The 16,219-nt window shown below is 38.6% G+C and overlaps 1 protein-coding gene across 15 annotated transcripts in view; it reads left to right on the top strand.

Moving 5' to 3' along the window:
- Positions 1–344: 344 nt before the first annotated feature.
- DLG1 (discs large MAGUK scaffold protein 1) overlaps positions 345–16,219 on the top strand; it is a 278,082-nt gene continuing 262,207 nt past the window's right edge. For 9 of the 15 annotated variants that reach the window (XM_039477342.2, XM_010336945.3, XM_074404062.1 and 6 more), the window contains exons 1-3: positions 1,203–1,432; positions 1,759–1,808; positions 2,512–2,643. In XM_039477342.2, coding sequence (XP_039333276.1) covers positions 1,790–1,808; positions 2,512–2,643 — 151 coding nt within the window. In that variant the 5' untranslated portion in view covers positions 1,203–1,432; positions 1,759–1,789. The other 6 variants (XM_039477343.2, XM_010336947.3, XM_039477341.2 and 3 more) reach the window with 4 other exon arrangements.

The raw sequence follows: 16,219 nt of genomic DNA, 5'->3' as shown, positions 1-16,219 counted from the left end.
TGGGACGCAGGCTTGGGGGAATGAATGAATGAGCGAATGAATGAACAAGCCTTCTTTCCCCACCCTTAAGCACACCCTACTTGGAATTAATCACTGGGACTTAAAAATCTTGTCCTAAAACCCTCAAACTCTTGCCAAATTAACCAGTGTGTCTATTTCACATGTCCTTCTTTAATGAACCCCCTCCCCCCACGCCTATCACTGAGGGACGAATAGTAACAGAATCAGCCTGGAGTGGAAGGCAGTGCGGAGTTGGCACCCCCTCCCCGAACTCCTCCCTCTCCCCCAGGCCCCGCCCTCCCCGCCCCCTGGGAGGTGCCGTTGGCTCCTCCTCAAGGCGGCTTTTCCCCGTTGGGGATCTGCCCCGGGGTCGCCAGGGGCTCTCTTCGCCGCGGAGTTGGAAACGGCACGAGTTGAGTGAGGTTAAGGGGTGTCTCGGAATGCGCGCCTTGGAGCTGGTGTAGGCGAGGTCACTCCTCTCTTCAGGCAGCCCGACCCTTCCCGGCCTGGCGCGCCCAGCTCGGAACTGCGGGACACGCCGGTGGGCTAGGGCAAGGTAAAGGCGGGCTCCTCTGGGGCCACCCCGGGCCACCTGTGGCGTCCGTGTGTTAACTCCTTTGTTCTCAGAGCCACTTCAGCGGCCGCCCTTTTAAGCGAGAAGGTTCCCTTAGGATGCGCTCCAGGTTCCCCTTCCGTTCCCCAGCCCTCTCCCGACCCTCCTCCCGTTTCCAACCCCAAGGTAGCAGCCGGGGAGCCCGGGGCTCGGCGCGAGCCGCCTCCTCACTTCCCATTGGCTGAGAGCGCCGGGAGAGCGGTCACGTGGGGGCGCGGCAGGCCAGCTCGGGGGGCCGCCATCTTGGCGGAAAGTTTGGGGGGAGAACGGTTGGGGGTGCGGAGGGAGGCGAGGTTCTGGGGGTGGGGCGGCCGGGCGGCAACTGGGCGAGCGGGCCGGTGGGCCGCGGCGAGCGAGAAGGCGGCGCGGCCGAGAAGGAGGAAGAGGCCGTGGGGGTGCGGCGGCCCAGGGGAGCTCCTCCCCCGTCCCTTCACCCCCTCCGCTCGGCTCCGCGGGCCCCGGGCGGGGCGGGGGTACGTGGAGTGGGGCTGGGCTGGGGAGCTGCTCCGAGTCGGGCCGGAGCGCACCCCAGCTCCGAGCGCACGCAGCTCGCGGGAACTTTGTGGCAGCGCCGCAGGTGTGGGGGCCCGCGGAGGTGTGCATGCGGGGCGCGAGGGCGTCGCGGAGAGCGGCCGCTGCCCTGTCCGGCCCCCGCTGTAGGCAGCCGGGAGGCAGCGAGCAAAGAGAAAGGCTTGCGAGAGGAGGGGGCCCGAGCAGAGCGGGCGGCCAGCCCCACCGGTCCCTTCTCAGCGCTCTGCGTCCGCCGCTGGCTCCGGGGCCAAGGGTCGGAGCGCTTCACCCGCCCGTCCCCGGGAGCAGGTGGGGAGTGTGGATACTTGTACGGGGGAAGAGGTGGCCTCAGGTTTAGGCTGTTAGTGCTCTTTGGGGAGGAGGACGCTTTCGAGGAGAGCTGGAAGCTGACTTCTATCTGTTCTTAATTTGGAGGGGTACCCAGTCATAGGAAAAGCTTTCCAGTTGACAGACAACTGCTGGGTTTTGAGGCTCTTTCTTTGACTTGGTAAAACTTTGGAACGTGGGCTTTTCAAATAGGGCTGCAAAGATGTTCTGTTTCGATGGGGGAAATGCTAGTTGAACACGATTCTCTCCTTTACTTCTTTTTTCCTTTCTGTTGTGTGTTTTTAAAGGTGTGTGCCCCCTTCCTGATTCTGGAGAAAAATGCCGGTCCGGAAGCAAGGTGAGAATTTATTCCCTAACTCTGTTGACTGTGTCTCTTGCTTTTCCATCTGTCAGTTTTTTTATTACTGTTTTAGAATCGTTTGTGTGACTTTGATGAGACAGCACGGTCCTAGCTTTATTACTTAGGGAATCTAAGCCTAACATCATTTCAGAAGATGGAAACACGAAAATGTTTGCTAAACTTTCTTAATATTTCTTTAATGATTAAGAGAGGCAGTTAACCTCCCCCCGAAAGATGTCCTTGAAAATTCTGAATTAGTGTTTTAGTATTTCACTTTATCATTCTTACTATGCACTATTCTGTGAGCAACTGTGGGATACTAAGAATTTGTATTTTGAAATGTTAACAATTTGGATTATAATGACATTGTAGATAATCTGCTTTTGCATCTGAGGTAATCTGAAACTGTTGCTAATAGTTAGATCTTTTACTTTGGCAAATTACCAGTATACATTTATCCCGAACTGCTCATCCTCCTCCGTTTTCTAATGTGATATATATTTTAAAATTTCTTTTCTTTCTTTAATTTTTTTTTTTGTTGTTGTTATTCTAAGGAATGTGTGTACATGAACATAGTGACATCAGTTGACCTCAAGGACTTGGGGAGCTATTTAGATGTCATGCAGAATTATTTGCACTAGTATGTGATACTTTTTTTGTAAATATAGAGTTGTAATCAGGCTCTGCTTTATCTTCTCAGATACCCAGAGAGCATTGCACCTTTTGGAAGAATATCGTTCGAAGCTAAGCCAAACTGAAGACAGACAGCTCAGAAGTTCCATAGAACGGGTTATTAACATATTTCAGAGCAACCTCTTTCAGGCTTTAATAGGTGGGAATTAAAACTTTGTAACTATTATGCCAACTAGGCTTTATTCTCCTCTCAATTCAGTTATTTTAAACTTAAGAAAATGATGTACTTAATTCTCTCTGAGGCGTTCGGTAACTTGAACATCTTCAGTGAGTTGTGTGTTTTTCATAGGCCAATAGCCTTTCCTAAAATACCCAGTAACGAAAAAACTTTCAGTATTATTTCAGTGGCTTTTGAGAACATTGTTTCACATTTTACTAGCATTAACTATTAAAAAATGTTGCAAAAATGTCTCAGAACCTAAAAAGGTGTGACTGAGTTACTGTTAGCTTGTTTCTGTATTTGACTTGTAAATCTCTGAAGTCATTGAAAGTGTTTGAAGGATTCTGCTGTTACTAAGAACGTTCAGTCCCTTTTAAAAAATTATCTATTTATTTTTAAAAATTTTACTTATTTATTTTTTCCCCCACCCCACACCCCATTCAGTCCCTTAATATAGACTTCTGTTTAAACTTGGCATTCATAGAGTCAGAATTTTAGACTTGGAAAATGATCTCATAGATGATCTTGTCTAATAACTGTATTTTACAGGCAAGAAAATGGAAAGTTTTATTCTTAATTGTAACTTAATTTGAAGTGGTGCATTGTTTGAAAGGAGACCTGGACAAATAATCAAAAGTCCTGAGTTCTTTTGTCACTAATCAAATGATATATACGTCATTTAACCTTTCTTATGCCACCATATTAGCTGTAGAATGTAGCTGGTGAAATGGAACAGTGGGTTTAAAGCCTTTTTTAAGTAGATAAATCCTTTTTAAAAGCATCTTCTAATATTTTGTGTATAATCCCCTATGTATAAAACCAGGTGATGTGTCTGGCTCTTTTTTCCAGATGCCTCAAAAAGTTTGTAAACCACTGAACTAGAAAGTTTGTCTCTTCGAGTTCTAAGAATGAAATAAAATTTTTTTTGACTTATCAGCTATATAACATTTAAAATAAGAAGACATATACTTAATTGTATTACATTTATTTCCTCAGTAACTTCCAAGCAGATATGGCCTTACATCTGTCTGTTGATAGAGTAATTGTTGGTGTGATTTGAAGACTACCTTCAAGTCAGTGTTTTTTTATCAAATATATTATTGATAAATGGATGCTCTCTGCTAAGTTTTACTATGAAAGATTTTTGTACAGACCACTCGATGCACCTGAACAATTTTAAAAAATTCAACTTTTTTTTTTTTTTTTTTTGAGATGGAGTCTTGCTTTGTCACTAGGCTGGAGTGTAGTGGCGTGATCTCGGCTCGTTGCAACCTCCACTCCCTGCAACCTCTGCCTCCGGTTTCAAGCGATTCTCCAGCCTCAGCCTCCCAAGTAGCTGTGTACGGTCGCGCCCCACCATGCCCAGCTAATCTTTGCATTTTTAGTAGAGATGGAGTTTCACGGTGTTGGCTGGGATGGTCTCGATCTCTTGACCTTGTGATCTGCCCGTGCCAGCCTCCCAAAGTGCTGGGATTTCAGGCGTGAGCCATTGCGCCTGACCAAAATTTAACATTTTAATAGACTTTTAGAAATATAAGAATACAGATCACAGTATAATGAACTGCCTTTTAACTACCACCCGTCTCCAAAAATTATTAACATTTTGCAATTTTTCTTTACATTGATGGACATTTTTCACACAGTTGAATTTCTAAGGTTTAAGGTCCAAATGGATGATCAAATTGGATTCCTCTGGAAAAACAGCAAAAAAGGAAGGGAAAGAGCATTTTTTCATTACTTGTTTTCTAAATCAACATTGAGCCTAGTAATTTGGTGGCGCCACTGATGGGAAAAACAGTTTACATATGTATAGAGAACTAGATAGACAGACTGCAGTCTTTGTGCGAAGGCTGTGACTTAAAATTAAATTGTTAGTGAAATAACTAAACAAAATCTACATTTTTATTTCTTTCTAGATTGGGTATGGATTTGCTGTCTTCAGAGACATTTTTGACCTGCCTTGCCTATTTTGAATGTGTCTCTTTTTACGCACAATTGAACTTTGATAGAATTAGCTTTCTAATTATTAAGTTCATATTTGTGAATCTTCTGTATAATTTCATTGGTTGTGAATTTACTTTGACATTTAGATTTACTTATATTTAATGTTTTATAAAATGTGGTACTATATCAGATTTTGGTGTAAGAAAAGTAATAGATTTTAGGACTTTTGAAATAGATACATTTACTAGAAGTTCTCTGTTTCCGTACTATAATTAATTGTTGATACTACTAAATTAATAAATGTGTTCTCTTGTGTTTCCTGAAATTTGGTTAATTCATTAACTTTTAATACTTAGTCTGAAAAATGTTTAGTCTGATAAGATTTTCTTTGTATTTTGCAACTCTACCACTGTTTTGAAACAGTGTCATAAATGTACTTTAAGTTTGTAAATTGCCCTGAGGTAAGCTAGTTTGTTGTGTCCACAGTATTTGCAGAAAAATCCTGGATTAATGTCTTTTTCTTTCATTAAGTGGCACTTTCTCTTTCTAATTGTTATGTGTGGACAACTGGATTAAAGGACAGCAGGGGTCTTGACAACCTGAGTTGTTTGAAAGTCATTGAGTGCTTAGATTTTTGACTTCCTTAGTTTGGAAATCATTTGCTGAGGCTACAGTGAATTATCTAATTATTTGGGGTGCTGAGTGTCTTTGAATTTGCAATCTGCATTGATTATTTATTGATTGATTCTTTGAACGGGTAGTTTATATTTATTTTTCATGCATTTAAAAAAAGTTTGCGTCTCTAGGGGTTTTGGTTGTTCCCACCTGTATTTGAGATATAGTTTAGGTTCCCTGTGCTATTCAGAGGGACAAGCATATGCATACTGTATTCTATTTGTTCTAAAATACCAATTTTTTTTTTTTTTTGAGACGGAGTTTCACTCTTGTTACCCAGGCTGGAGTGCAATGGCGCGATCTCGGCTCACCGCAACCTCCGCCTCCTGGGCTCAGGCAATTCTCCTGCCTCAGCCTCCTGAGTAGCTGGGATTACAGGCACGCGCCACCATGCCCAGCTAATTTTTTGTATTTTTAGTAGAGACGGGGTTTCACCATGTTGACCAGGATGGTCTCGATCTTTCGACCTCGTGATACACCCGCCTCAGCCTCCCAAAGTGCTGGGATTACAGGCTTGAGCCACCGCGCCCGGCCTACCAATTTTTAAATATTTCAATATCTATGTCATTTTAATTGACAGTGTTTTTGCGTTCTTAGTGACACGTGAAATGGCGCATTTTATAATTGATACTTGCTATTTAATTAAATATAGAAATCATTGGTCTAGTGCTGATAGATACTTGGTAGTATCTTTGAAGAATGGTTTAAAGACTTAAAAATTATTGAAAACAGAAAAGTTTTCTTAACTTTGGAGTTTCTGCTGATATGTTGTTTCTTTAGAGCTGAATATTTAAAGTTATATCTTAACAAAAGTCCATGAACTGCACATTTGTTTAAAATTTACTCCCAAAACATATCTGGTGATTATTTTTGTATAAAGGAAGATAAAGCCTGCTTAATTTCACCCCATGATTTAGGTGAGAACAATTTGAAAACTTGCTTTTGTATTCCTATTTTTTGTATTTAAGTTTTAAAATTTTGTGAGTAGACAAGATATGGTTTGATGATAATCAGAGCCCAGGTGTTCAGGTCCATAGTGGTTTCAGTTCATGATTCTAAGGTGTCTGGGATCTGAGGTGACACTGGTAGAGCCTAGAGACTTCAACAGTTTAACCCCCTGCAGTTATTTCATATGGGATCAGAGAACTCATCTACTTTTCTTGTGTATGAGAAGAATCTGGGCCCAAGATTAGGCTGGCTTTAGAGACTTGAGTAAGTTGAATCATGTGAATTGTATATTTTGTCTGCAATAAATAAGCTTATTTTAATGCAGTGTTTTATTTCTGCGGATATTTCAAAATGAAAGTGGATAATGTAATAATGCTGCCTCTATGAGTTTTTTAGTTACCTGTTCATTGGTTGCTGCTCTAATAGTTTGACTAGCCCTTATGAAAGGACATTACCCTATCTTTATTTGTAGATGCTAGATTTCAAAAGTATGACTCCTTTGCTAGCTTAACCATCTTTAAATGTACAGTTCAGGAGTGTGAAATCGGTTCATATTGTTGTGAAACAGATCTTCAGAATATTTTCATCTTGCAAAACTGAAATCATGTACTGATTAAACAATTGCTCCCCTTTGCTCTCACTTCCCAGCCCCTGGTGACCACCATGCTACTTTCTGTTTCAGTGAATTTGATGATGTTTGCTACTTCATAGAAGTATTTGTCTTTTTGCAACTGGCTTATTTCACTTAGTGTAAGGTCCGCAAGGTTCATTCATGTGGTAGCTGTTGACAGGATTTCTTCCTTTCTGAGGGTGAATAATTCCATTGTATGTATGTGCCGCATTTTATCTAGCCATCCATTGATGGACATTTGGGTTGCTTCCTTCTCTTGGCTTTTGTGAATAATGCTGTTATCAACATTAGTGTGCAAATATTTCGTCAAGACCTTGCTTTCAGTTCTTTTGGATATTTACCCAGAAGTAGGATTGTGGGATCATATGGCAGTTACAGTTTTAATTTTTTGAGGACCCACCTCAATGTTTTCCATAGTGATTACACCATTTTACATTCTCATCGACAGTACATAGGATTTCCAATTTCTTCACATCCTTGCCAATGCTTATTTTTTCTTTTTTTTGAGATAGCCATCCTAGTAAGTGTGAGCATATGACTCCTCTTCCAGTGTATGTAAAACATAATAATACATTTATTCAGCACTTTCTATGTGCTAATACAAATATATCATTTAATCATTGTAATCCTTTGAGGCATACATTCACCTATATGAGATGTTTGTACCATTTTATAGATTAGAAAACTGAAGCACTGAGAAATAACCACATCTTGCCCTTGGACCCTCAGATACTAAATTGTGGAGCCAGAAATTGAACTCAGCTGATCTGAATCCATAGGTGCTTCTCACTTTCAACCATTAGGATGTTCTTTAACATTTTTTACCAGCACTGAATATTTTAATCTGATAAAGAGTACTAAATCACAAGCATGTTTAAGACAGATGGTGATGCTTAGGATTACTAGTCTTTAAATGATTGTCGCTTTGAAGGAAAATATAATGGTAAAATGATGTTTATGATGACGGAATTCACACATTTTTTAAAAAGTGTATTTAGTAATCAGGATTTGAGATCTAGCTATAGTGGTAAAATGTTAAAATTTCTTAGATTTCTTTTGCATTATTTTGGTTTCACTGATGTTACGTTTTAGTCTATTGCTAACTGCATATGTGTGTGTATGTGTGTGTGTATATCTTTGAAGGCTAGATTTGAGTAAGGAAAACAGGATATGGATCACATTTTTGGCTAAAACTTCATGAAATTGAAGGATAATTTTATTAACTTTTCACTTGGTGGTTTTGATTTAATTAGATTGAGTTATTTCTTTGCTAATAGTTTGCTTGCTACTGCTCTGAAACAGTGTTTTGATTATGTTGAATCTGGTTGAATTCTCTTTAGAACCTTGGAATCAGAGTTGTAAAATATTTCTTCTAAGCCATTTCCTCTCCGTAGGGTCATATTTTTCCTCCATACAAAATCCAAACTTGGACCAGATATTACTATTAGTTGTCTGTCTCTTTACTCTCCTTACGGCATATTTTTCACAGCTATTCTTTGTCTTTTGTGAAACTGACTTTTTTTTTTTTTTTTTTTTGGGGGGAGACAGGGTCTCACTCTGCCACCCAGGTCGGAGTGCAGTGACGGCTCCCTGCATCCTCTGCTTCCCAGGCTCAAGCGATCCTCCTGCTTCAGCCTCCTGAGAAGCAGGGACTAAAGGTGTGAGCCACCATGTCTGGCTAATTTTTTGCTGAGACAGGTGTTGCCCAGACTGGTCTCAAACTCCTGAGCTCAAAACAATCAGCCTGCCTCGGCCTCCCAAAGTGCTGGGGTTATAGGCATGAGCCACTGTGCCTGAAACTGACATTTTTGAAGAACACAGTTCCTTCCACTCGTATTTTTTAAATTATAATTTTCTCATTTTGGGTTTGTCTGATAGATGTTTGTGATTAGATTCAGGTTATGTATTCCTGGCTTAGGATTCTAGACATCCAGAGATAACACAGTGTCATCTGCCTTTCATTGATGATAACTGATTTTGATTATTCAGTTGTATGTTGTCTGAATTCTCTATCCTGTAGTCACTGTTTTTTACCCCTTGCAGCTTATAGGCAATATGCGGAGACACATTAACACCGTATACGTATCCTACTTCTTAGCAAAATTTCCACCTATATTTAGCATCCATTGGTGATTCTTACTTGAACCAGTTTATACTATGGTTGTTGAAAAACAAGACTTCTAACAGTAACACTTCTCTAGGTTTTCCAGTTAACACTTTGCATTTTACTGTAATCAAGAGCCCTCCTTTTTTTTTCTGTGTCTTTCATGAACTTGCAGATACCTGTTTTTTTCCAATGGCTTGTCATTTATTACCATCCTTAATGATATTTGTGCTCTGAGTGATCCAGTGGGGGAACTTTCAAGCTTGTTCTTAAGTCCTTATGACATGCCCTCATCATTTTTTGGAGTGTTTTCTTAATTTTTGGCATTAACAAGATGTTCCAGGTTTATCTTGTACTTTTCCTACCCCAGCCCTGGAATCAGCCATTTCTCTGAGAAGCTCTGGCTCCTTTTAGTACACACCTTGTTTTAAGGAATATGCTTGTGAGTACAGTATGATTGTTAGTCAAATAGTATCTAAAGTGTTGAAATACTTTATTTTTGCCTACGAGCTTGACATCTTTCCTTTTTTTAATGTGTGAAACAAATTATAATATAAACTTAAAAATTTTATTGGATACTCTTTTTTTTCTGGGGATCAAAAATGACTTTTTAAATGAACATTGGTTTGGAAGAAAGCGTATTTGTGCTTGAGTAGATTTGACCATTGTAGTATGTGTTAGTATGTCATCTGCCCTTCATTGATGATATTAATATTTTTTTATTTGTTTTCTCTTTTTTATTCTAAGGGAGAAACAAGATGATAATAATTTTGATTACTCAATTGGATATTGTCTGAATAATCATACTTGCTTTTAGTCAATGAACTGATACGATTTTTTACCTCTGAAATGCTAGAGTTATATTTCTTTCTTTTTCTTTTGTTTCTTTTCTTTTCTTTTTTTTTTTTTTTTAAATGAGACAGTTGCGCTCTTGTTGCCCAAGCTAGATTTGCAATGGCATGATCTCGGCTCACTGCAGTCTCTACCTCCCAGGTGCAAGGGATTATCCTTCTCTGTAGCTGGGATTACAGGCATGTGCCACCATGCCTGGCTCATTTTTTTGTATTTTTATTAGAAATGGGGTTTTACCATGTTAGCCAGGCTGGTGTCTTGAACTCCTGACCTCAGGTGATCCACCTGCCTCGGCTTCCTGAAGTGTTGGGATTACAGGCTCGAGCACTGCGCCTGACTGGGTTGTATTTTAATGTTCTTCAGCTTTCTAGTTGCCTTTCCTGTAACTCTCCAAAATAAATTTATTATAAAAATAAATGATACATGTTCTATATAAAACATTTGAGATCAGATTATTATATGTTAAATATTGTAAACAAGAAAATCCTCATACCAGAGGTAACCACCTACTTCATCCATGGGGTGAATATAATAGAATGTTATTCTGTGTGTGTGTGTGTTTGTGTGTATGTGTGTGTGTATACACATGTGTACATATCTTTATTTTGTGAAACAAACTTCGTACCTAAATAAAATAATTCTGTGAGAATTGATACTTAAAATCAGCATTTAAGTTGAAAAATCTCATCTAGTTAAAATTATCCCTGAAAATCCTTGAGGAATTTAACACTATCTCTTGTTAATTACAGCACAATTGTTTTTTTCCTCTAGTAGAAAGGAATGATTTCTTCACTTGAGCCCTAGATAAAGTCATTCGCTTGTTTGACTTCTACTAAAAACACCTAATTATAGAATCATACTCAGCACAGTGAGATATAGGAAGATGCTCACATTTTGAGAGGCATATGAAAACTTAGACTACCTAAAGGAAGAATGTTCTTCTCATTTTTTTATTTACGATAGTCACTTATTGAATAGACAGAGTTGCCCCTTTTTTTTTTGTCGCGGGGGGGAAGGGAAGTAGACTGCCCTTGTGTTTGTGTAAGTGTAAATAGTATGATTTCTCTGTACTATACACACTGTTTTTATCCTCTGAAGTTTATCAGCAGATGTCTTTACGTGTCAATAGATTTGTACCATTTTATATTTATTTATTTTTTGAGACAGAGTTTCGCTCTTGTTGCCCAGACTGGAGTGCAATGATGCAATCTTGGCTCACTGCAACCTCCACCTCCCGGGTTCTAGCAATTCTCCTGCCTCAGCCTCCTGAGTAGCTGTGATTATAGGCATGCGTCACTGTGCCTGGCTAATTTTGTACTTTTAGTAGAGACGGGGTTTCTCCATGTTGGTCAGGCTGGTCTCATCAGGTGATCCTCCTACCCTCTGCCTCCCAAAGTGGTGGGATTACAGGTGTGAGCCACCGTGCCCAGCCAGATTTGTACCATTTTAAATGACTGTTTATATAGATTATAGTTTTTTAAATGGTTTTCTAGGAACATTTAGGTTCGTAATTTTTGTGAATTATAAATATCATATTTGCATATGCATTTTTGTTTCAATTCTTTACTATATCCTTAGGACAAACTCCTAGAAATGAATTATTTCGTCAAAGGGAGTGTGTATTTTAAGGCTATTGATGTAATTTGTTAAATACTCTTAGGAATGTTGTATTTATTTTTTAGGAAATATGTAGAAGAATGACTGATTCACCATACCTTAAACAATACAGAGTATTATCCATCTTTTTAGGATTTTCTACTCTGATATGTGGAATATACATTTAGTTATTTTTATGTTTTATTGTGCATTTTGTTGATTAAAGAAATAACCAAAGATGTAAGTAAGTCTTTTATTATTTTATTTCTTTTGTAAATTAGCTGTTTAATTTTTGCCCCTTCCTCCTTCTGTTTCCTTTTTCTTAGAGGTGTAAAATTTACATTAGGCATATCAACTCTGCCATGTAAATTGCAGATAACTTCTCTTGTTTATTATTTGCTTTAAAACTTGGATTTTTAAGAAAACATATGTTTATGTATGGTTAGATTCACCAATATTTTTCTTTATCAATATTGTGTTTTCTGCCCTTGATAACATGTATTGGAAACATCCCCAGTACTCTAAACCCCAAGATTATTATAATCTATCCCCAAGAGTATAAAAACATTCACCTGTATTCAGATTCTTTCAAGACTTTTTAAAAACATTTTAATTTTAAATACATTTGGAAATTATCTTGATATAAAGTATGAGATTGCCTTTAACAGAAATTTGGTATTTATCCCTTATACAGTTAAAAAAAATTAAGTTTTTTTTCAGCAGTTTCAAATTTATAGAAGAATTGAGTGGAAAGTATAGTTCCCATATTCTGAACCCCTCTTTCCCTTTTTCGTCTTGCAGGCCATGTGTGGTGGCACATGCATGTAATCCCAAAGCTTTGGGAGGCCAGGGAGGGAGGATCCTTGAGCCCAGGAGTTTGAGACCAGCCTGGGCAACATAGTAATACCCTGTCTTTAAAAGAAAAAAAAAAAATCAGACATGGTGGCATGCATCTGTAGTCCCACCAACTTGGGAACCTGAGGTAGGAGGATTTGTTGAGCCCAGGAGGTCAAGGCGCTAATGTACCTCAGCTTAGGTGAGATAGTGAGATCCTGTCTCTTAAAAAAAAAAAAAAAAAAAAAAAGACTAGGCACAGTTGGCTCATTTGTATAATCCCAGAACTTTAGGAGGCCAAGGTGGGAGAATTGCTTGAGCCTGGGAGATCACAGCTGCAATGAGCCATGATCATACCACTACACTCCAGTCTGGGTGACCCTGTCTCAAAAACAACAAAAATACCTTGCATTAGTGTGGTATATTTGTTTCACTTGATAAGCCAGTATTAACATATTGTCATTAGCTAAAGTCTGTAGTTTTACATTAGTAGTCACTCTGCATTGTACATTGACAAATCTGATGTGCACATTTGTTGTTTTGACACATGTATCCACTATTGTAGTATTGTGGATACATGTGTCAAAACAACCAATGTACAGGGGTCCCAGCTAGAGTGCCACAGACTGATACCTTAGCGGTGAGCAAGTGACCATTGCCACCTGAGCTTTGCATACTGTCAGATTAGTAGCGGGATTACATTCTCACAGGAGCATGAACCCTGTTGTGAACTGCGCATGTGAAGGATCTAGGTTGTGGGCTCCTTATGAGATAATCTAATGCCTGATGAGCTGAGGTGGAACAGTTTCACCCCAAAAGCTCCCCACCCCCTTTTCCGTGGAAAAACTGTCTTCTGTGGAACTGGTCTCTGGTGCCAACAAGATTGGAGACCGCTGTTGTTTTTCACTGCCTAAAGATCCTGTGTGCTCTTCTTCTTCTTCCCCCGTGCCCCACTTCTACATCCCCAACACAACCTCCTGGAAACCACTGATCTTTTTACCTCCATAGTTTTTGCCTCTTCTAGAATGTCATGGTTGGAATCATAAGTATGTTACCTTTTTAAATTGGCTTTTTTCACTTAGCAATGTATTTACGGTTCCTCCATGCCTTTTCATGCTTGATAGCTCATATCTTTTTATGACTGAATAATATTCCACTGTGTGGACATACTACATTTTATTTATCTACTCACCTGTTAAAGAACATCTTGGTTGCTTCAAAGTTTAATCAATTATGTATAATGCTCTTACAAACATTTGCTTGCAGGGTCTTGAGTTGACATAAGTTTTCAGCTTGTACCAAGGAACAAAATTGCTGGAGCATGTAGTATGAGTACGTATAGTTTTTAAGAAATGCCAAAGCTGCCTTTCAAAGTAGTTGTGCCATTTTGCATTCCTGTCAGCAGTGTGTTGCCCTGTGTCCTCATCAGCATTTGGTACTGTCGGTCCTTTGGATTTTAGCCATTTTAATAGGTATGTAGTAGTATCTTGTTTTAATTTGGAATTCCCTAATGATATCTGATATATGCTCATTTGTCGTCTCTGTCTTTGGTGAAGTGTTTGTATCTTTCGCCTATTTTTTAAAATTGGATTGTTTCTTCTTGAGTCGTAAGGAATTTTTGTATACTTTGGATATTAGTCCTTTATTGAGTATGTGTTTTGCCAGTATTTTCCCCATCAACTAAAATTACTATTTTCTCATAGATTAGAAATGTCACCAGTATTATGTTAAATTATTACATACTGTTGGGCTTGTATTTAGATTTTCTACTCTGACCCTAAGTTAGTATTGCCTTATTTCTTTAGTTTGAGAAATGTTCCATGGCTTGTGGGTTTCTTGGTTTAAGGTTATATAAGTTGTCACCAAAGCTAGAAAAGTTTTTTGCCTGTTTGAAAATTCCCTTTCTCTCATTCCTCACCCCTGGCCCCGCCACTGCCCCCTTGAGAGTATTTCTGGGATTCTACACTTTCCCATTACTCCCATTGTTTGCAAACTTTGAATTCTAGCAAGAAAATAACAAAGGTAATGAAAAGTTTTTATGTAAAAGAAAATTGAATATTTGAAGGCTTCTGAAATGTTTAATCTTGGAGATTTCCAGTTTTTTTTTTTTAATAAGAAAGATTGTTGTCTGTTCTGTTGGACTAACTGCTTTTCTTCAGTTTTAGTTTTTGAGAGTTTCTTAGTGTACATGTTAGAGTTTTTTGTGGCCTTAATAAGATCTTTGTTCAGTAATTGGACTTGTGAAGACCCAGTTTAGGCCAAAACAGGGAAAGCACTTGCTGATTATAAATGATAAATGAGGAATAGACTGCGATAAGACTGATCTAGTAGGTTTCAACAAAATTAATGTTTTCAGTTGTGAATCAACCAAAATGTAATTTTTTGCTAATGTGTATTTTAGTATTTCTGCATTTTCTTCTTTTCTTGCTTGTTGTAGTGCATCATTATTTTCAAAGAAAATAGTTTTTTACAGGGCAGTAAATAAAAATGTAATAGGTGATTTCAACTTTGTGTCTGGTATTTACCTGGTAAGCTTTCTGGATCTTTAGGTGAATATGGAATCACTTTTATCTATTGGCAGTCTCTTGACTACTCCTCTATGCTCCCATTTCATAGTAAAGGTTTAAGTTTAGAGTTGTACTCAAGTTAAAATTTTTGCATAGGTTTGTTGAAAGACTGCCGTTTTATACTGTGTAGTAAATTTGGCAATTCCTGATAAAATAGTATTGAGGAATGTGACTTTTGAAGCATTGTTTTGCTATAGTTGGATTTTGTTTTACGTAATGTGAAGTATGTGTGTGTGTGTGTGTGTGTGTGTGTGTATGTATAGTGCATATGTGTGTATCTATGTATAGTTATGAGTAGCCTTTACTACTGACATTGGATATTGAAACACATGTGAAATGATTTATGTAAACCAAATGACTGATACAAACCAAAATAGAGAAATAAATTTTTGTTGTCTGTCATAGAGGTGGTTAATTTAATTTTGAAATTTTTGTACCCATGAAAGAGAATTTTAAATATGTGCTTGAGCTTTTGTAGCACCTTAGACTATATAGCCTTCACATTTTTCTAAAAATCTACTTTTTAAATGTTTTTAAATAGAAAACCTTAGGTGTTACACAATCTTTTTTCTAAATTTTCTTCATCTCCTAAAGACATTATTGTTGTATCCTCTCTTGCCATTTATTTCTTTTACGTTTCTTCCAAAACTTATTCACTCTATTATTAATGACTGGTTCAATACCTATGTGTTCAGAGTAAATTAATTACTTCAAGAATGTTGTCATGAAGTTGCATTTTTGAGAATAATGGATTTTCAGTTTTGGCATGTTAAATAGATTTTCAGAACTTAGGAGAGTTGCTACAATTCCAGGGTTAACCGTGTTTGTTTTTCTTTTCCATTTGACTTCTGCTTGGGTGGTAACTTCTGTTTTGCTTTAGGCTGGGTACCTTATAGGAATCAGTGTTATGCTCTGCAGTTTAGAAAGATCTCAAGTCAAAGCATAAGTATTTTGAATCCTAGAATGTCATTTTGTAGAAGAACCTTGTCGGCTGGGTGGGCTGGCTCACACCCGTAACCCAGCACTTTGGGAAGCCGAGGTGGGCAGATCACGAGGTCAAGAGATCGAGACCATCCTGGCCAACATGGTGAAACCCTGTCTCTACTAAAAGTACAAAAATTAGCTGGGTGTGGTGGTGTGTGCCTACAGTCCCAGCTACTTCAGAGGCTGAGGCAGGAGAATCACTTGAACCTGGGAGGTGGAGGTTGCAGTGAGCTGAGATTGTGCCACTGCACTCCAGCTTGGCGACAGAGTGGGACTCCGTCTCAAAAAAAAAAAAAAAAAAAAGAAAGAAAGAAATGCCTTGTCATAATGATAATCTAACTTTTTTTTTATAGAAATGTGCAGTGATTTAATTATCTTTTGACATATAAAATGTAGATTACCTATAAAATCCAAGGATTG

This window comes from Saimiri boliviensis, chromosome 8 (assembly GCF_048565385.1).
Source record: "Saimiri boliviensis isolate mSaiBol1 chromosome 8, mSaiBol1.pri, whole genome shotgun sequence".
Classification (NCBI taxonomy): domain Eukaryota; kingdom Metazoa; phylum Chordata; class Mammalia; order Primates; family Cebidae; genus Saimiri; species Saimiri boliviensis.
The sequence above is the reverse complement of the archived record's forward strand: the minus strand, read 5'-3'. Positions and strand labels throughout refer to the sequence as shown.